Raw genomic sequence first — 22,365 nt, 5'->3', positions numbered from 1 at the left:
TGTGGCAAACAAACATTTATGGTACTTACTTGTTTTGTTCAGAAAGATAATCTCCACAGATGAACAAAGCCTAAAATAATTTTGAAGCCTAAATGCATTCACCAGTAAAAAGTAAAAAGCTAACAGCAGGCTATAGATGAACTACACCACAGTTGCATGACTTAACATCGCCACCAAAAGAAGGCTGTCAAACCGCGTTTGATGTGATGACATACTGTTGTCTCTTTTAACCACTATTTAGCAACCACCTTTTTTGGGGTGCAGAAAAGCTTCAAAGTTCACATGTGGGTTATTTACTGACATATTTTATGTCATAGAACAATACTTGAAACTCCCTTAAGCTTGTGTGAACCACAGACCTTATTTCAGGCGTCTAACCAAAAACCCATTCAAAAATCCCATTGACCTCAAGATGAGGGAACCAGGAGGAGGAGTTCGTAAATCCCTTGGATGGCGAAGGAATAGCCCATCGTACTCTTCCTCTGATTTACTCTGACACTCTTACTCCAACCCTAACCAATCCATAATGTAACTACTTTTAATTTTCATATGCAGTCGTGCTGACATTAGAATGTCATAACATGTGCCCCATGTAATAGCTCATGAAAACATTGGATGAAATGTACTTGCTAGTGTGTCCTGTTAAATGTCAAAAGTTAAAAGTCACCTAAAACACACATCCAAGGTACACATGGTCTAAGTTGAATGGCAACACTAAGGTTTTTCCACCAAAGTCAGAATGTCATGGTAATGGTGCTGATTTAAAATGAGAAATTGTCAGATAATATTTATTTTTTATTTATTTTTTATTTATTTTTTATTTAGGGGGTGGGGGTGGGGGTTGGGGTGGGGATTATTGGTTGATGGGGGAGATTTTTATTTTCAGTTTCAGGTAACCGGATCACCCGGAGATTACCCTTGTTTGTGTTTTGTTTTTTTGAGGGAACCGGATCACCCGGAGATTACCCTTGTTTGTGTTTTGTTTTTTTGAGGGAACCGGATCACCCGGAAAAAACCCTCGAGAAGAGAAAGGATGTTACTCCCCTCTCCTCTCCTTCGCCTTCCTCTCCTGCTTCTCTTTCTTTTCTCTTTCTTTCGTCTCCTTCCTCTCTCTCTTCTCCCTCTCCGCTGTTTCTTTCTTCTGTCTCTTCAATTCCTCCTTTTGTATTTTCTCATCTTCCTTTCTCTGTTTTTTCTCTCTCTCCTCTCTCTCCTTCCTCTCCTTCTTCAGCCTTTTTTCTTCCTCCTTCTTCATCTTTGCCTTCTCCTTATCAGTTTTTTTGGCAAGCTCCTGGAGGTTGTTGTTGTCCTGCGTCAGGAGCTTAATTGTCTCATCCATGTGACCGTTTTTCTGGCGCAACTCCTCCTCCTTCTCACTGCTGGCTTTCAGCAGCTCCTGGAGGCTGAGGTTGCGCACCTCAAGGTCGGTCTTTTCCTTTGTCAGGAGTTTGATACTCTCCTCCATCTGGCGCATTTGTCGGCCCAACTCCTCTTCCTTCATACTGCTGTCTTTTTGGAGCTCCTGGAGGCTGAGGTGATGCTCCTGGAGGCTGAGGTGACGCTCCTGGAGGCTGAGGTGACGATCCTGGAGGCTGAGGTGACGCTCCTGGAGGCTGGTATTCTCTACTGTCAGGAGCTTGATGGTTTCCTCCATCTGGTGCGTTTGTTGGCGCAACTCCTCTTCCCTCATGCTGCTGTCTTTTTGGCGCTCCTGGAGGCTGAGGTGACGCTCCTGGAGGCTGGTATTCTCTACTGTCAGGAGCTTGATGGTTTCCTCCATCTGGTGCGTTTGTTGGCGCAACTCCTCTTCCCTCATGCTGCTGTCTTTTTGGCGCTCCTGGAGGCCGAGGTGTCGCTCCTGGAGGTTGGTGTTTTGTTCTGTCAGGAGCTTGATGGTTTCCTCCATTTGACAGACTTTGTTTTGCCAACCCTCTCTGGCAAAGCTTGCCTCCTTTGCAGCCAGCTCGGTGTTCATGCGAGCTTCCAGAGCGGTGAGTGTTACCGTCCACTCTGCCTCGCTCTGGATGTGCTTAATGTCTTTCTCTTGGAGCTTGGTCTCACACTCCAAGAGTCTGGCTTCAAGAGCATTCTTGTTGGTGGTAAATTGTGCCACTAGAGTGTCCTTTTCCAGGCGAACCTGGCGCAACTCTTTGTCGTGGTTGTCCTGCAGACTTTTGGCTTTGGAGTTCATCTCCTCCACCTTTGCCGAAAACATGCTCTCCCACTCTGCTTGGGAGGCCGCAAAATTGGCTGAGGCAAGTCTCAGTTGTTGCTGAAGGGAGCAGATCAGCTCATCTTTTTCTTCCAACAACTTTTTGGTATCAATATCTGCCTCCTGAGAGTGGTGGTCTTTAAGTCCCTGAGACAGACTTTGTTGAAGTGAGCGAATCACCTCATCTTTTTCTCTGGCCAATTTCTTCTTTTCACCCTCGGCCACTTTTCTGATGGCTCGCTCTGACTTAAGAGCCTTCAGGATTTTCTGTTTTTCTAGGTCCATGAGGGTGATCTGTTGCTGCAGAGAAGCAACGTCCATGGGCAGCTCACAGACATTCTGTAGGTCTTGGATCTGTGTGCTGGGAGTGGGAGTGGAGGGTTCACTCACCTGCACCTCCTGAACTGAGCTGTCCTGGTTTTGCATGTTGTACTTAAAGTTACTCAAAGTAACAAACGTGATGTGTGAGAGAAAGTCTACCCAAGGTCAGCCTGACACTGCAAACTTCAGACTTCAACTACTTGGAAGTAGTGTTTTTTGTCCAAAGTAAAGGCAGGCCAGACTAGATCAATGGAAGGCTTAATGAAATGTTTCTCGAAGATGTCGGTGAAGAAAATACTTGTCACTGAAGTGATGATTGTCGAGCCGAGATATCTAATGCAGTACCGGAGTCTTGCTGAAGAGATCTGAAGAGAACATAAGATTCTGAGGGCTAAATGTATGCTGACCATTCCGTTACATCATAAAGGATAGAATGTGATGTCTTTCAACTCTAAAAATATGACATCACACTGTGACATCACACTGTGACATCACACTGCATGGTCACATGATCTCTCCCACTCCTGGTCACATGACACACACACACACACACACACACACACACATATCTGAGAAATTGCACAGTGCAATTGCACTGATTTAATTATGTGAAACTACTTTATTCAGTAAAATAAAAATGTATTCTTTATCATACTTTGTCATATTGTTACTTATCAGTTAATTGGTGGGATAAAAAATACCATTAAAAGTCATTACATTGGGCTCTGGGAGATTGGGTAGAGTCACTGTTTTCTAAAATTTAATTGACAAAACAATCAGGAAAATAATGGGCAGATAAATCAGTAATGAAAATAATCGTTGGTTGTAGCCCTAATAAGAGCTGAGATATGAAAGCAACAAGATGGTGGTGAAAATATAATTGTATGATTCAATGAGCACACTAGATTGTGGAGAATTAGATTATTATGCATGCACTTTTTTTTTTAGACCTTCAGCCCTTAAAACTTTGCATAATATTAATAAAAGTCAAGTCTATAGCAAGTTAGTGTTTTAAACTTAACAGACTTTGAATAGAGCATCACTTAAATAGGATTAATTACATTTCTGACCCATTGAGAGAGAGGTTTCCCCCACATGCTGAAGTCATTATATTATCCAGTAATTGATGTGATACATGAGTAGTTGCTTGGGCTAAAATATGAACTACAATATGACTTTCTAAGAGTTTGCTTAATAAATCTACTGCTAATTTTCCATTTTTAATTTTTATATATATATATTTTTAATTGGCTCTTCTTTATGAGACACTAGATAAGGACATACTAAATTATAGTGTACAAAATGTACCTTTCATGATATGTTTGTGTCCTGTCTCATTCATCATTTTCAGTGAACTCCCTCTGTAAACAGTTTCTTCCACTAATGAAGCATTAATGGGATAAGAATTTATGTCCGACATCAAACATTAGTATGCTAACATTAGTGTGAGCCGAACATTAGCCCGGAAACTGATCCCATTTGGAATGACTCGTTAAGTCTCAAGGTTTCAGCCGCTAATCCCTCCCGTAGGTCTCTTTCCATGATTCATGAGCGAAGTAGATGATGGCGAGGGGAGGAAAGGCCAAGCGGAGAATTCCAAGTATCCCTCAAGTCGTGACACGAGGATCTATTTGGCAGTCAGCATCCACTTCACACAGTTGTCAGTTGCAGCCTTGTGTTAAAGGAGGGGTGCCGTCTTCAGGGTTTTCCACTTCATAGCCTCAGGCAGCGAAAAAATGTTTTAAATTGGATTGCACAAATAACAACAAACTTGACAGATGGGTGCTAGAGAATCTCAAGTTTTGAGCATCCTTGGAGTTTTTCAGACGCTCATGTCCCCTGTCAGCTCTCAGCAATCCTTGGTGGATTGAAGTGGCGCTGTGGATGAAACATCGCGTAGCCTATGACAGCGCTGCCACTCAACTGCCGTACTCTGAGCTCCTTGGATGTAATTTACCATCAAACTCTCCCCAGCTTGTCTCCTTCAAACTTTTTTTTTGTCAGAAATTATACACCGTACCCTTAAAAAACTGAAGCTGTTTTCCCAAAAGGCCGCTTACTAGCAGGCAGTAAATTACTTACAGTAAATTATTGAAGAACAGATACAGAACAGAATAAATTTGGGCACAGAAACCACTAAAAAGCAACAAATTAAAAATGAAGGATTGCAAATTTTTCCAATTGATAATTATTATTCCACGCAATCACAGATTCAAAAGAGGTTTGTTTATGAAGTGAATTCATATAAACTAGTGCAGTGCCCGTTCAAAATATGCCTGTGGTATTCCTGCCTGACGTGCATATAAAAAACACTCAACACTATGCTTCACTGGGTCATGAGCTATAAACCTGGGCCCTAAACACCAACACAACAATTGACTGAATTGTGTTACTATTGTAACTCGTATCCCAAAATAACTAGCAAAAAGTCCCTAAAGCACTCAAAAAAATATGCAACTCCATGGTATATGTCTTACTTACTGTGTACTGATACTTGTACATTAAAAGGGCAACACTTTACCACTACATTTATCTGACAGGGACATGTTACTGTTAATGTTGCAGAGTCTGATTTACTCACAAAATATAGCAATGAAATATTAGCATTATTGCTCATCAATCTATCCAGCATTAAATAAGAATTAAACACTCCACCTGAAATAGATGTGATGTAAATGTAAGTGTAATAATACCGCTTCTTCTCTCTTCACTTAAAAAAGGGTTTTAATGCAGGACTTTCACTGTGCTGTTTTAATAGTTTTAAGATCGTTAGTTAATAGTTTTACTTCAGAGGAAGGTTTGAAGTACTTCCTCAACTACTGTGAATACCAGCAGTTAGAGAAAGGTTGAAAAGTAAAGCGAGAAATTTGCCTTGGGCCCTCAAATCACTTAATATGCCTGAGAAACACCTGTCATGGCCAATCAAGGTCAAAAATCCAGAAAAAATACATGTAGCTGAAGTATAAATCTCCAAATAGACCTTTTAGCTTGCCACTATGGTTATAAAGCATGTGTATACTTAATAGAGGTATTTTGCAGGAGGTAACATAAGTAAAGTTAGAAGTTAGAATACAAAGAAACACCCAAGTGTGGCTATACGCTATTGGAAACAGGTAGACATACAGTCAGCAAGTCACGCTCGACTCTCCGCATCGCACCTGCGGCTGCACAGAGACACAAAGTGCTGTTGGCTTGTTTATTAAGTTCATTCAAATTGAATGTCCAATCTGCACCAGATTTTGTGCTGCAAGTCCTTGGGTCCCCAGCAAACACTTGCTAAGTGCGAAGTAGATTGGCTGAAAGGTTTTCAAGATATGCAAAGGACAGATACATAGAAAGACAAAGATTCCTTGCTTTTTAGTTAGATGAGTACATGCTTTTTTCTTTTCTTTTTTTTTTTTTACCTCTAACAGTTACAGCATTATTATCTTTGAGTTTAATGGTTTATGATAATACCTATGTGTCATTTTCTCTCTGCATCTCTATGTTTAGAAGCATAATTATCATTTATGCACGCACACAGGCTGTGTTTGTGTGCTTTCATGTGGGTGTATATGTGTGCAAACGCACATATGTGCATGTAAGCTAGAGAATTTTATGTTGTTTTGTTATGATTAAACAATTCTGTTTCTGCATTTGGGCAAACTCAGACAGATTGTGTGTTTGTTTGCATGACTAAGACCGTCTGATCTGAGGTTTTCCTGCGGAAGAATCTGCCGTGATGTGCATATCAGAGTCTGCACCGTTGCTCCTGTACCTGATTTATTGAGACACAAGTTGTATTCAAGAATTATTAAAAAAGATGCATCCTGAGGCAGCTTTGACTTGACAGAAAATCCACAGCTTGATGCCTGTTGCCTTGTTGTATTTGAGGGGACACGCGTCTGTGAAAGCAGATGTATGGTTGAATTTGTTGGGTGCGTGTCTCAGTTCATATAGCGCCGATGGATTCACTGCATGCCTCCCTCTGTCTCATTTTCCCCTCTCTCCATCTGCTGTTCTGCTCTCCCTCGCTCTCCCTCTGTCCTCTAATGCATCTTGACCATTGTTGGGGACTGCATGCTAAAATGGTTTAGTTACGTAATTAGAAACCGCAGAGGATATAAGGCTTTGACTTTTTCATCCTTATCTAATCAAGGTTCTCCATATGCTTCCTTTCCTCCCTGAAAGGGACTACTTGGTGTAAATAAACTCAGAAAAACAAATTCAATACTGTGGACAAATAGCATATTTTGCACAGCATAATGTTGTCTTCCATTGCAACTTGAACCAGTGACCTCATTCTCCTGGCTCCATTATATAATGATCATTAGTTTCAAGATAGAGATACTCAAATTGTAAGAGCGAGTACCACACAGCAGCCCTGCTGGTGTCACCCAAACATTATAAAACTGGTTTATCATTACACAGATGCCAAACTTCAAAAACCAGACATTACATTTTAATGGGACACATTTGGCCCAGATTCTACCCTAGCATTGTTAGCAAGATAAAAATTAGCTTGTAATCTTATGAGTTTCCCTCACTGAACTCAAGTACTCATTATAGTCGTGGTTCTTGATTTGAAGGCCAATTTAATCGATGCTTGGCTGACTGAACGTCTGTGTGAGTCCTAACTTTGTGTGTTGTGTTGAACCAATGCATGTTTGTATTAAAGCGACAGTTCAATTCAAAGTCAAATATACAATCTTTTCCTCTTACCTGTGGAACTATTTATCATTCTTGTTTTGGTGTGAGTTGTGTGTGTTGGAGATATCAGCTGTAAAGATGTCTCCACCATAATGGAACTAAATGACGCTCTGCTTGTTGTGCTCGAAGAGCCACAAAATACATTTGAAACAACAATTCCAGAAATAATCCACAGACCTTGTTGTTAGCAGTATCATGTAGGAACTATTATCTTTCTACGGAACTGCACTTGCCAAATGTACTGCTGCACAGAAGAAAGCGTTCATCTACTCATGGGTGAGAGTCTCGTGACAGATCAAGATTTTAACATTAATGGCGTTTTTGTTGGCTGAGCTGTAACATTAACTAGCTCAGTGGTGCGAGATGAACTATCAGTAGATGCACTCTTCCTTCTGCTGGGTGATATGGCTGGTGGGTATAGTTCTGAAGAAAGAGTAGTTCCTACATGAAACTGCTTATGGTCTGTGGATTATATCTCAAGTAATCGGGTCATAATTTGTGGAAAGAAACATTGCTGTTGAGTTTTTCAGATGTTTTTTTGGTGCTTTGAGCACCACAAGCGGAATACCATCTAATTTCATTATATTGGAGAGAAAGCTCACATTTATACAGCCGATATCTACAACACTGTGCAACTCAAACCAAAACAGTCTAGACTGATAAATAGCACTACAGGTTAGAGGAAAACTGTGTATTTTTATTTTGGGGTGACCTGTCCCTTTAAACTAACTTCATATAGTATTCCAGGATGGTTCCCCATTTTAATTAAACCTGCACTCCGAGTGAAGATGCTCATAAAGCTTTTCAGGAGTCTGTTTGTGAGGCTGTAGCACATTCGCATTTAATTGTTTCCCTTGCTGACTAGCAGGCACACAAAAAAATCCTGCTTGTTTCTTGAAAAATACCTTTTTGTGCCCAAGAGCATAATGTGACCTGCACTTTAAAATGTAGCTATGACAGAATTGCTGTTCAGCTCACTGTTTTTCCTGGAGACATGTGGAAGTGTAGGATAATCTTAGCAACTAAAAATTATCTACGCAACAGATTTTTCCCAATTAGAGCAGCACAGTCAGTGAAAATGACAGTAAATAGATTGGTTTGCTTTGATAAATGGCTTTACTATGAGCTTATTTTAGGCTGCATTACCAGCATCTGTGGTGTTGTTTGCTGTGCCATGAAGTACACAGTCAGCTTGCTAAGTCATCTAGCCGTCCGTGGTTTGCATCTCTGTTTACCTGCTGCCTTGGCATCCTGCACACACACAAACAGTGACTGGACCGGAAAGATGATGCTGATGCTGCTCGCTGGACACACACACACACACACACACACACACACACACACACACACACACACACACACACACACACACACACACACACACACACACACACACACACACACACACACACACACACACACACACACTCACTCACTCCCCTTGTCACAGTTGGACATCATAGCATGCTGGTATTGTAATTAGAGTGAGGATGACACTTTTCGCTGTGTATTCATCATGTGGCATAGTTGCAAGGTGACTCTAGGGGTTGTTTTGCTTACTTAGTGCACACTCACATACACACAAACAAATACACAGTGGACCTTGACAGATGTCAGGGTGGCATTCAGCTCTCACGCCCCCCTCTGTCTCTTTTTTACTCTCACACATGCACACCGATACCCACACATGCATGCATACAAATAGACACACAGCTGCACACACATTCACTTTAACACACATGCTTAGTCACCTCTCTCTCCTCCAGGACTCTGTGTGGTGGCCAGTTGTGTAATTAGCTCTCAGTTGACGTCACAGAGCCCTCACGTTGAATGGACTTTGATAAAAGCGTGACAGGCAACAGCTGTCCCACACTCAGTCACGCTCCTATTCACATACACATAAACCCATAAACCGAGTCACCTTAGAGAGATGGCAGTGACCCCTGACCTCAGCCCAGCCAGACATGTCCCTAGAGACAGATGGATGACACTGACTTGAAACTCCTCGCTGCCCACAGAGCTCATAACGCGTTCACATTATGTCCCTCAGACCACAATTGCGAGCAACTGAGGAGGAAAAAAGTACCAGTCTGCTGAGTTGTAATTCTGAGTTTAAAATATATTGCTAATAATATTAACAATATCCCGTTTCCAGCAGCAATATTATCTCCCACTTGGTGAAAAGACAACATGACTGCAGAGCTACCATCCCCAGCAGTTACAGCTACCTAAAAGCCAGTGTTCGCAATGAAATTATAATTTATTCAGCTTATTCAGAGGGCACCTATTCTGCTTTTCCTTATTTTATAGTCATAGTCATAATGTCCAATGTTCATATTAAATGTGAAGTTTCAAATAATAAGGTTAACGTACGTAAAAGTAATCCCTGTGAGCAAAAATCTCATTCAGGTTTTTTTCTACTCTCGAGACACGCTGACATCAGCTTGATCAATCAATCACTCAGTCAAATTTGATTTATATAGCACCTTTCGAACAAACTGAATGCAGTTCAAAGTGTTTTACAGTTTAATTGAAGAAACAAAAACAAGAACAACATATAAAATGAGCAAAAATGGATTTTAAAGAAAGTAGAATAAGCGAAAACCATAGAATTTTGACAGTAAGACATGACAGAGAAGCCTGACTAAAAAGAGTTTACATTTAAAAGTATAAATATTTTCAGCTCCTCTCAGATCCTCCAGCAGGCTGTCCCTGCATTTTAAGGCATAATGGCTAAAAGCAGAATCACCAAATGTTTTAGTTCTACACTGTGGAACAGCTCCTGGTTCATAAACTAAAAGCATCTCTGAGATATAGTCTGGTGCAAGGCCATGCAGTGCCTTATGAACCAATAGAAGAATTTTAAAATCAATGCGAAAATGAACAGGTAGCCATTGTAAAGTTTTTAAAACAGGTGTAATGTGTGTTCTCCTTCTGGTCTCCATCAGAATTCAAGCTGCAGAATTCTGAATTAGTTGCAGCAGATTAATTCTATTCTGTGATAGACCTAAAAGGAGAGCGTTACAGTAGTGTAGGCTGCTAATATTAAAAGCGTGCATTAGTTTCTCTGTAGAGAGAGAAACGGCCCGACTTTGGAAATAAATTTTAAATTAGATGGATTTCTTTATATGGTCTTCTGCTCCACAAACGCTACTTGTGTGTTTACATTACATACACTGTATGTTACATACATGTAACTACATACTTACATAAGCGAAACATGTTGGTCGCTAATGTTATTAATTTCTCTCAGATTTCATATAATATTCCTGCTGGAACGTGTGGTTGTGTTTAGTTTTTTATTGGGGATTTCTCATAGTACAAAGTGCCACTATACTTTGTTACAGTCATTTTTCTGGCTGCAATGATAGTGCAGAGACGCCAAGAAGCAAAAGACACGGAAATGCTGACCAATCAGAGCAGACTGGGCTTTTTCAGGAGGAGGGTTTAAAGATACAGGCGCTGTAAACAGTCTAGTTTGGACAGAGGATGAATGCAGGTGTTGTGGTAAAGACAGTATGAGTGGAAAAAAAGTGTTTTATTAACATTAAACATATAACACGTTCCAGTAGAAGCCCAAAATACAAGTATGAACCTGAAAATGAGCATAATAGGTCTCCTTTATAAGAAGCTTTACAACGTTTTTTCTGTATCTGTTTTACTTGTCAATGAACCAGCAGCCATGACTATAAGTCGAGCAGACCACCAGAAAAAATGAGATTCTGGTTCTGCATCAGAAACATTGTCGCTGTTGTGTGAAATTTCCTTTGTGTTTTGTCTTACTTAATTTGAAAGTTGATAACTACAAGGCCCTGTCTTTCAAACAGGCTTCTTGACTCTTAAGCTTAAATAACTAATTCTGAACTCTTTGTTCACTCAAGGGAAGCCTGACAGGATGGTGTGGTGTGAATGGGGAAGAAATAGTCTGTTAGTCAAAAGTTTAATTATTTTTTTGCTGAGATTTGCTGAGATCTCCTCTTTTTTCTGTGTAAGTCATAAATAGAATACTGTACCTTTGGTTTTGGACTTCTTGTTGGTTGGAACAAACAATTTGAAGACATCCCTTTTGGCTCTGTAAAACTGTGACAAAAATAATTCCTAGCTGCAGCATTATTGTGACTGTTTACCTGAAAGGCTTTTCAGATTTCATCCTGCTAAAGTGTCCTTAAGCAAAAAAAAGCTCCCTGTCACTTCCTGGGGGAAGTTTTGTTGTGTTTCTTGCACTTACTCAGAGAAGCAGGACAACTATACATTTTTGTTATCAGTTAAGTGTCACAGCAACAAAAAAACAGTTGTACCACCAAATTGTGGTACAATTTGTATTTGTCATAATTTTGCAGTGACATATGGTCACAAAGTATTGCACCGTATTCATAAAAAAGTCATTCTGCTGATCCATATGCGCATTTGGTCCAACGTAACCTAAACCAGTCATTGCAGTGTCCTGTTACCTACTTTATGGGTGGCACATGCACTGAACATCTGGCTGTGCAGATGTATAAAAAGCATACAGGACAAAGAAAACTCATTACAGTCCATTTTCCATCCATCTTCGTGGTCTGCTGTGGACCCATATGCTCGGCCAAAAAGAGTCATAAATCTTGACTTAAATTGAGAGAGAGGTCAAATCTACCCTGCTGCTTTGTGGCGTGTCATCTGGCTACAAGTAGAGTACTGTGTGTGTGTGTGTGTGTGTGTGTGTGTGTGTGTGTGTGTGTGTGTGTATGTATGTGTGTGTGTCTGTCTCCCCGGATGCGTGACTCATCCATCGAGAAGTGTCAGACTCCTCAGGCACTTGATGTGTCCAGTCGCCCACCCCATCTTCATGACCATGTTAGACTGCCTGTGGGAGAGAAGGCCGCTCCTCAGTGGAGAGAAGGCAGAGAGGTTTTACATAACCCAGTTTCCACCGATTAAGAGTTCAGTTCAAAGTGGTTCAGGAGTGCTTAGCCTCGGGATTCTTACCTGTTTTAGGGACATGGGTCATGGCGTGATGTAGTTTCAAAAAGAGAATTTAGTAAGTAACGACTGCAACAACAGAGGAAGGTGCTAAAGATAAGAAGCTCTCTCTGGTCACCTCTTAATGATGTTACAGAAGCAGCTTTCCAATAACAGCAAAGACTGCTTAACGCTGTGTCTGCAATCCCCACCCGATTCACTTATTCACACCTTTTTAAATAATAGACAACCTCTAGTTCACTGATATCTGATAATTATCAATCATCATTATTTTGCGTCATCACTGACAGATAAAGTGTTGGACATTTTTTTTTCCCTGACCCCCGTGGCAACCTCCGGGGCTTAAAAATGAAGCCAATGCAGAAGTGCCAAAAACTGCAGGACCTTGAGTGGCTACTTGAGGCTGGCTCCAAAAGCCAGTCAATCCCTATAGACCCCCATTTTAAAATGCCCAACTTCCCAGCAGAAAAAAAATTTATATTTACAGCCTGGTACAAAAAAGGGTGTGGTCTCTATAGCTCATTTCTCTGTTAGTAACAACTGTGAGCTGATTAAGTTTTAACTCACCTGTCTAAATGTTTGTAAGGCTTAAAGTTATTCAAAATAAATGGCATGGCTGCTTTGAGTGATGGGTGCTGTCCGTCGACAAGTCTTCGGTATTCAGTTGTATCAAAAGAACAAGGTTTTGTATGAGAGGAAACTAGTCCATAACCCCAGACTCAAAGATTATAGGTAAATATACTGCTATTTTTGGTGCATTTTCATTTCAAGAACGTTATTTTTTTAACATTTTTGTTACCTTACAACCTCTTTTTTTCAGTATTCAGTTGCATCAAAAGAACATCTAAGGAGTCATATATGTTAAGCTTTTCCTGCAAGAACGTTTTGTCACAATGGTTTTAAACCTTTTCTTTTTTTTTTTACTATTCTAAAGTAGAATTACCATAATCACAGTTAACCATACTCCAAAAAACAAAACAAAAAAAACAAGCTAGCTGTTAGCAGGGTTAGCTCCAACCTCTAATCGTCCAAAAACAGTCAATTCTGTCTCCAAAAATATAAGATGGTGACAGCCTCAGTTTCAGTCTTGAGCCTTCAAAGCTGTTGTGGATTCAATGGGCAGTGTCACAGTGATTTCATACCTTATTAATACAGTTTAAGCCTTGAGCCTGTGTTAACTTCATTAATTCAGACGTACAGGGCAATAATGTTTTATAATGAAAAGAAATGGATACACTACATCATGACATCACAGCTGAAGACAGTATATTCAACACTAACTCTTCAGGTCCACTCAAGTATATTCTGAATATCTGTCTTCTATATTTTGACTGACACTGTAAGTCTCATCTCTTTGTGCCCTTATAGAAAGACATTGTTATGAGATAGCTTCACTCATCAATAGCCTTAATGTGAAGATTGAAATGACGTTTCTTGTTACTGAATGTTTCCCCGTTGCCACACATACACACACAGGATGACTGCGTTCAGCCTCAGATTAAGGTCGTGTGCAGACTAATGATTTGGGGCAACAGTGGCAAGGAGCTGTCTGTTTCTTTTTTTCTTCAGTACAGTCAGTCTAGCCACTGAGCTCCATAAGTCAGTGTGATGGGTGGTGCAGTATTTTATTGTATAGAAGATCTTTCTATTCCAGAATAATGCTGAGGCATCGCTTTAGTCAGGAAAAAAGGAAACATCCAAAAGGCCAGCTTAAGGCTAGTAAGGCTTAAAGTAATAGTTACCTAATCACAGTAACATGACTTTGCACTCACACAGTGCCATCTTCATTCAGGCGTATAATTTTAAGTGCATTTGTGCAGTGGTGAGAATGATTCAGACGTGACATTTCAGCTGGCTGGAAAGTAACAAAAAGAATCCTTTAAGATGTCCTTTATAAAGACTCTTTCTCTGCAAAAATTATACATGTAAACAGCTGGTAATTCTCACAGGCTCAGTGAAATATAATACAGTCTATGATGAGTGTTGGGATAGTTGTTTCCCCTCTGTATTGAATATGGAAAGTAACAGCAACTCTGAGGTTAAAGTTCTGACTCTCAGCTTTAACTTGCAGGTGTTTGCATCAACATTTAATGAACTAATGAAATCGCAGACCTTTTTATACATAAAACCCCAAGGGTAAAAACGAAATATCTACAAGCCATTTGAAATCTAGTGTGATTTAGACTATATATTGTGATTTTTTCCATAGATATAAGTGTTACACCGACATACTGTTGCATTTTCATCTCAGGAGTCTGCTGAAATGCAGAGCAGCTGCGCCCACATTCCCCCCTCTTAAATTATTTCCTCAGCATGGATGAATTATGTTTGTTTGATGAAATATTCAGTGATCCACACTCTGTAACCATTTGGGTAAGCTTGCAATAAGAGTATTACAATGCAGAACAATGTTTGGGAACTATTTTGAGCATCAACACACGATAATGTTTTTTTTGCCTTGTCGCTGTGCTGCGCCAGGTCCTGCTGAGCCCTGCGAGAGGTAATAAAACTGTCGGCGAGGCAGCATGCCTTGCAAAACCTGAGGATGGAGAAATTTCTGCAGAGCCACATGAGACCGCTCACGGCCTGTATCTCCCAAATAAGCCTTGACATGTAATTCCCCTCACCTTGACACCTCAGGGCTCTGTTGGTCCTATCAATAAACAGCCCATTTAGCTCAGAGGTCAGTCCAGACTTCAACCTTCCCAACAACTTTTACCAGTCGGCCTAAAGAGTGTTTGACTTTTTTAAAATTCTTTCATCTTTTCCTGTTTTTTTTCCTTCCTTGTTGTGTCCCGAAGGGCGATGTACTGTTGACTAAGCAGCCAGTCAGCATCTGTTTTGACTCACCTCCATTAGTTTCCTGATTGACTAACGGCACCGGTAGCGCATCCCCCCGGATTTTTCCACCTCGCTCTCGCCTTAATCTCCCATCCATCGCACAAAATCAAGGCTCAGGTCGTTGTACCCATGGCCTGCGGGCATCACTCATTATACTGTGAAGTTTCAATTGCTGCCTGACCCCTTCCATCCAATTTCATGGCTGCTTGCGGTGGGCCAGTGTCCCTGCTGCTCTGCTCTGAAACTCTTTAAATGAACCAACCTTTGGCTCAAGGGCTGCCACTCATCTCAGCGAGACGACGAGAGGGAGACGAATTTGGTTCAAATGAATGTCAAGCCTTGTTATTCTACCTCTTGGTTAATATGGTTTGGGCACTGAAGAGCCCTTGCTTTTCTCTTCCCTCTCATTCTTATTTCGAACACACTCTCGCACAAATAGTGGGGATTGAAGCGCTTCAGTGCACTGCCAATATAGAAAATAAACCACCTCTAGCTTTGCAAAATGAAAAATCTCAATTTAATCCAGTTGGAACGATGTTTGCTGGTCACAATTTGTCTCCAAGGGGTGTTTTGTGTTTGAAGTTGATGAGGAGCTAAATTTTCAATAACGCACAGCCTTCCTTCGCTGGGGAACCGTATCTCATTCTCAGTGGCTGTTTCTATGAAATAAACACATCAACTTTCTGCCATGTCTGTACCGCAAAATCTGAAAATCCCTCCCAGACTAGTTAGATTATCTCTCATGAGCAGTCTGTCACATCACATATTACTCTGCACTCTATCTTCTGGAAAATGCTGTATTATGAATATGAATCTAGTGTGCACGAGTCTGATGATTTATTCTTTGGAGCCAAAGTGTCAGAGCGATCATGTATGATCATTAAACTGTCACTTTAAGTGTGATGCAGAACTTTTCACCAGCAGTTATGTGATGACTTCATCTGTAACATTTTCTAGCTAAGTGATATTTACCTGTAGTCATTGTGTGTGTGTGTGTGTGTGTGTGTGTGGTCTGCATGGCCCTGTTGCGCACTAGTCAGGTGCGCAGGTCCAGGCTCGGGGCCACATTCCTTCAGGCCCAATTGCATATTTATAAATTGAAGGCAACCATATGGCATGAGTCGCTCCATGGAGGAGAGAGGTAAAAAGTAAATGGACCTTTGCTGGCCAACTGGCTGTTATTATGTGTCAGTGTACGTGGACATGTAGTAGATGTGAGTCAGGATTAGGCTTATTGGGATTAGATTTACTGAGCTGTGATTACGTGAGTGCAGTGGTAACATTTATATAAAATAGTCCAGACTATGTTCAGATAAGTTTTGGGTGATCTATCAGCAGAAATAGAATAAAATATTCAGAATGATGTTTTCATTAGGGTATAGTCACCTGAAATTAAGAATTGTTGTGTTTTCATTAGCATAGAATGAGTCCACCATGTTTCCACAGTGGTCCAGAAAGGACAAACCAAACACTGGCTTTAGAAATTTTGATTTTGATTTTTGTGTTTCGACGTTGAAGTAATGACCAACATAGGTTTTTCTACACGCTTAAACAGGGAGGACTTTTCTGTCAGTTGCAATCCTCACCACTAAATGCCACTAAATCCTGCATACTATTTGACAATTTGGGAAATGTGCTTTTTTGCTGAGAGTTAGATGAGAAGATTGATGCCACTAATGTTACATTGCCCCTCAAGTAGATGCAGTAAAGGTATTTGCACAGAGTCCACTTTTTTTGTCTGACATCTAAAACAATGAATAAATACACCCTCAAGTTGTGTGAATCACGTTTGCACACTGACTCAGAAATTTCGTTTTTTGTATCTGTCCAAGGCCTAGAGAAAGTTGTTTCACAGAGAATCAGTAAAGAATATTTGCTGGCTGGACACAGGCGGACAGATAGCCTGCTTTTAACAGATCAGAGAGTAATTTTCAGGTGAATGATGATGAAGAGGAGCAGGATGTAATGGAGGATGAAGATCGCACATGGACAGACAGTGTGGAGAAAGAGAGAGAGGACAGCTCAGCCCCTTCATGCAGCTGCAGTGCCGAATGCAAAACACAGGGATAGTGATGGCAGCCAGAAATGCAGTGGGAAAGAAGCAACAAGCAAGGGAGGACATTTTTGTTTTGTTTTTGTTCTGTATTGCAAATTTTTACAAAAAATAGAACTATAAAATGCATTGGATTCAGTGTGCAAGGTTTCTGTGCGGAACTTTTTTCCCCCCAGATTAAAAAACAACACATCTGAAAAATGGACTCATGCCCCGTTTACACGTACATGGTTATTTTTAGAAACGGAGAAATATTCCTGTGTTTGCACCCTTCGTTTACATGCAAACGGAGAATTCCCCTCTGAAAAGGATGCTTTTTAAAAATTCCGGCCAGGGTGGAGATCTTGGAAAACGCCGGTTGCCCGTTTGTGTGTAAACGGAGCAAAACGGAGAAAACGCAGGCAGTAGACGTCACAGTATGCGACAGAACTTGCACTCGCGTCAAAAGTGCGACCTATGTTTACATGTTGCTATGGTAACCATGGATCCCCTCAGAGTAGCAGCCGTATTTATGTTGGTGCAAGCCCTCTTCTCATGCTTACATTTACAACTACAGCTGATTTATTACATGGAGGAGCAGAGACGGATGAGTGTTCGGAGGACAGCAATTTTGCAACAACTTCTCCTCCCTCCAACACCAAGAGCCTGTCTGCGTCGGGATTCTGATTGGCTAACGTGGGCTTCAGCTTCTCGTTACACTGCCACCTACAGTTTTGGAATGTCCTGGCAGCAGACATACACGGGTTCGTGTAAACGCAAAGTTTTCTGAAAACGGATATGTGTGCACGGAATTATTTTTGAAAACGGAGAGGGTGAAATGTCCATTTCTAAAAATAACCGTGTACGTGTAAACGGGGCATCAGTGTGCAAAGGCCATAAAGATCATCACTGAGAGAATACTTTGCCCAAAAATGACTAACTACTCGACCAATGTTACTTTGAATTCCCAAAGAAAGTGTTTTTCTTCCATGGCTCCAAGGTAGACAAAGAATCCAAAAATGGCAAATATTCTAGTTGAAACGTATAGGGGATCGCTTTTAGCAACAACACAAATTAAAAGCATCTCTTCACAAACAATCACACAACTCGTGCATAAAATCCAAGTCTCATTTATCCAGTTGTATGTTTAATACTTCCCAAATACATGCATTTTTGCTAAATCTTACTATTTAAAACACTTTTGCATAAACAGTCCAGTCGGCATGGATGAATAGAGCGCGTCAGCACCTCAAAGGAATGCACATGCAGAGTTCAAACGCACGCTCTAGCCCATGCTGAACCATGCCCACACACACCCTGTGATGCTAGTCCATTAAGAATGCTCACTCTGTTTGGATTCTCTGTTCACCGTGGAGGCTAACAAGAGGGAAAAAGTGTTTGTTTTTTTTTACAAATTCAACGTTACATGGCATGAGTAATTGATATACAAATGGTCAATTTTTTGAGTGACGTATCCATTGAAGTTACCCTGGGGAAAATAAATTTAATTAAAGCTGCAAGCATAGATGAACATCCCCTCGTACCTCTGCGCATGTCGCGGCTACTTGCTGGACGCCGACTGATGCAACCGCGTCTCTCTGAGAAGGGGCAACACTACACGCAGCAGTAGATTAGTGCTTCTTCCATGTAGCGGTGGAGGTAGATACTTGTGAAATTTCTTTAGAAGAGGTGTTTGTGACTCTCTGACGCTCTCTCTCTGTCTGTGTGTGTGTGTGTGTGAGAAAGAGGCACAGCTGCAGCTGTGACAGGTGTGAAAAAGGGAAGCATCCAGCCTGTGAGATTGTGCCTTGGCTGTATGTGCTCTATTCTGCTGCTCTGTGGTGCATGTGATTTACAGTGCTGAGAGTAGTGTCAGCAATGGAGTAGGAGCGCACTCTGCTGGACAAACCATAGAATGCAACCATTTCAAAACCATCCCAGTATCATTTCCTGCTTTATATGGTTTGTGAACAGAGTTTTCCTATCAGTGCATTTGGGGAAAAAAAACACAACTTTCTGTTTTCATGGTGAAGAACGCCACAGAACAGCAATAGCATTTGATGAAATGAAAAACGACTCGCAATTTAACATCACCAACTTTAGGAAATACTGATGTTCAGATTTGAAGTCGATCAGATGAAATCTGGAGGACAAGTGTTTGAACGAAACAGACACTAAAATGACAAAAAATACGAAAATTCAAATCAAAATGGCGCCCTTCCTGTTGGGTTTAGGACATGGCTCCAAGAGGCTTTTTTGTAGGTCTTGGTCTTTTGAACATCTTTCTCAAGTTTCGTAGCTCTAAGTTAAATGGTCTGCGGGGGCTGATTCATTGAAATTTTCTAGGGGGTGCTCAAAAGCCATTTTTGCACATCAATGCAAAAAAATCATATCAGATGTTACAATTTAGGATTTCTGATGGATCTAGCCACATTTGGTGCGTTTTCATGCGTGCCTTGCCCCTTAAAAAGTGCTTTCTGTTTTATGGAGAATAGTGTAATGTAGTGTGTAATGTACTCTCATCAAATGTGTGAAATTTTGTTAAGATCTGACCATCTGGGGTCAAGTTATGACAGTTTTTGATGTCGTGTCACAACATTGAAATTCACCGTGGCGTCACGAGAACACCATTCAAAGAAACGACACAATATTCATTTTTCATCATCACCAACATCTTAATGATTTTTTGACACAATTTTGAGAAATATCAAGTCAACCTGCTAGGAGCTGGACCTCTTACTGTAAAACTTTGTGTTTGTGGGATTTTCAAGTCAATCTGTTGAAATCTGTAGGACCACTGCATTAAATTCCAACACCACAAAATTGCAAAAAATAACAATTCAAGAGGCTTTTTTGTCCGTCCTGACATGTCCTATGTGCATCCAAATTTTTATTCCTCTACATGAAATGGTTTGCCAGGGTTGGCATATTTGGGGTGCTACTGAGCTCATTTTTTGAAACCTATAAAATACAAAAATTTTCACCACTCCCCATTATCATGCCAAATTTCATGAGTTTTTAATATGATAAAGGCCTCAAAAAAGCGTTTCATTTAACAAAATAATAATAATAAGAAAAAACAGACCAATTTCAATAGGGTCCTCACACCCTTCGGTGCTTGGGCCCTAATTAGCTTAATTTACTATATATTTAAAAAGAGTCCACTAAAAGTGAAAAGAGTAAAATATTCCTTGTAGCCCAGCAGTTGCTCAGAATGTTGTAATAGCAATTTATTAGCCTCAGACAACTAATTTGTAAACATACATTTATCATAGAAAATAATCATCATAAAACGGCAATATAAAAAATGCCCGTCAATTTTTACTTCATCACAAGTCTGACAAAATGGTGCACTAACATGTTGAAGTCCTCAATACCAGTAAGTACTGGTTCTAGCCTACTAATTACACAATGAATACTAAGTCATCATTGTCCCCATTAGAGCATTATTTAGGGCACTGACATTTTTGTATAAATTAAATGCAAAGTATTTTGTCTTGTGATAAATTAAATGTCACCATAAAATGGATTGCTGTCACTCACTGGTGTCAGCTCTCATTTAAACTGCTGCTGTACTGCAGGTGACAACTCATCTCTTTTTTTGTGTCCACAGCCAGTGAAAACTGCCATGACTTCCACCCTATGTTCTTCACCCATGATCGCTCCTTTGAGGAATTCTTCTGCATCTGCATCCAGCTGCTCAACAAAACCTGGAAGGAGATGAGGGCCACAAGTGAAGACTTCAACAAGGTACACAGAATGTGTGTGGTTTTGGGAGATGCAAGGTTGAGATGAATTTCCATACCTCATACTGATTATAACTTGATTTTGTTTGTTTGTGGTGCATTCACACTGGAGAGGAGACAACATTAAGTAACGCTGATGCCAGTATGCATACGAAATGTGTTTGATTTTTGAGCATGTTGTTTATGGACTGCTGGAAAAAGTTAAAACACATTGTAAAGACAGATGATACAGCCCCAAGAACATTTTTTAGTGAGTTTCCAAATTTAAAATTGGCAGTTGCTTTTTAAAAGTCCCAGTTTGATTCCTGGCAGGTTTTTTTTTCTTTTTTTTTTTTACAATTTCTTGTTGATTTGGGACACAACTCATGTCTTTGGCTAGTTAAAAAAACACATTAAAAGAACTGAACACAAAACGAGGAGATATCATAAGAAATCACAGCATGAGTTTTTTGTGTAATCAAATTCATTTTGGCGGCTGGCTGTCCCCATATGAGCATGCATATGGTAAAATCATGGCATGCATATACATTTGGGCTGCTTTGACAGATAACGTTAGTGATAAATGTTCTCATTAGACAAAAACAGTGTAAATTTGTTTTCAGAGTTTTGGGAAGTTTTATGATATGGGCATTAAAGTAACAGTTAACCCCCAAACCAAAAAAAAAAAAAAAATTGAATTTTCTTACCTGTAATGCTATTCATCAATTGGGATTTATTTGGTGTGAGCTGCTGAATGTTGGAGACATCAATTTTAGGGATGTCTGCCATCTCTTCAATATAATGGAGCTTGATGTGCTTTATTTTAAAAAATAAATAAATAAAATAAATTGAAAAAACGCAACAGTAATGTCTCTTTTCAAAAATAATTCAGACAGTAGAAAAAAACTGTTCCTACATGAAACTGCTCACAACAAGGTCTGAGCAAGCAGGTCATGATTTCTGGAAAGAGACATTGCTGTTGAGTTTTTCAACTGTATTTATTTATTTATGTATTTTGGCACGTTGTACCACAAGCCGAGTGCCATAACAGCTGAGTGCCAAAAATATGTACTTTTCATCTTGTGTTTAAGTGTCCCTTTAATGTCGAAAATGACATCTGATAGTCAATGATACTGAGGACTAAACAGTGTTTTTACAGAATTAAGGCAGCATATGTTTTGTGCCATGCTTCATTGTCTTTCTTGTTGTTGACACTTGCAAGAAGCACAGCCTCACAGCTCTCTCTTAACAGTATTAATCATATCTCAAATTATGTTAGTTATTAGAAAGGCATTGCTAAGAGTCCCATGCAAATATCAGGCCTGATTAAAGTGTAAAGACATGGAAATGTCTTTTTCCTGTTTGCACAGACGAACATGCTTTAGGCGTTTCCTTTTTAAGGGCACAGATTGAGAGCAGGAACTGCAAACACATCTTGGGGGCTTTTTAGAATTTGAATTTTTCCTACATTGTTTTTTTTTTCCCCTTGGATATGAAACATTAGCCGCTTCTATATCAGCTGAGCTCCTGATTAAGCTACTACATCTTCATTTAGAGCTCATCGGAGTCTGGCTGAAGATGAAAAA

The 22,365-nt window shown here is 40.2% G+C and overlaps 2 protein-coding genes across 6 annotated transcripts in view; one reads left to right on the top strand and one right to left on the bottom strand.

The window, feature by feature from the left end:
- Window positions 1-22,365, top strand: part of elmo1 (engulfment and cell motility 1 (ced-12 homolog, C. elegans)) — a 147,769-nt gene that overhangs the window by 85,578 nt on the left and 39,826 nt on the right. For all 5 annotated transcript variants that reach the window (XM_088089908.1, XM_088089909.1, XM_088089910.1 and 2 more), the window contains one exon: window positions 20,668-20,804. In XM_088089908.1, coding sequence (XP_087946034.1) covers window positions 20,668-20,804 — 137 coding nt within the window. The remainder of the gene's footprint in view (window positions 1-20,667; window positions 20,805-22,365) is intronic.
- Window positions 887-4,023, bottom strand: LOC148186615 (uncharacterized). Its single transcript, XM_088090271.1, has one exon. The coding sequence runs from the start codon at window positions 2,636-2,638 to the stop codon at window positions 1,037-1,039; it is 1,602 nt and encodes a 533-aa protein (XP_087946397.1). The 5' UTR covers window positions 2,639-4,023; the 3' UTR covers window positions 887-1,036.

The sequence above is a fragment of the Plectropomus leopardus genome, chromosome 17 (genome assembly GCF_026936395.1).
Source record: "Plectropomus leopardus strain MGB_pleo_1.0 chromosome 17, ASM2693639v1, whole genome shotgun sequence".
In the NCBI taxonomy this organism is placed as follows: Eukaryota; Metazoa; Chordata; class Actinopteri; order Perciformes; family Serranidae; genus Plectropomus; species Plectropomus leopardus.
The sequence above is the reverse complement of the archived record's forward strand: the minus strand, read 5'-3'. Positions and strand labels throughout refer to the sequence as shown.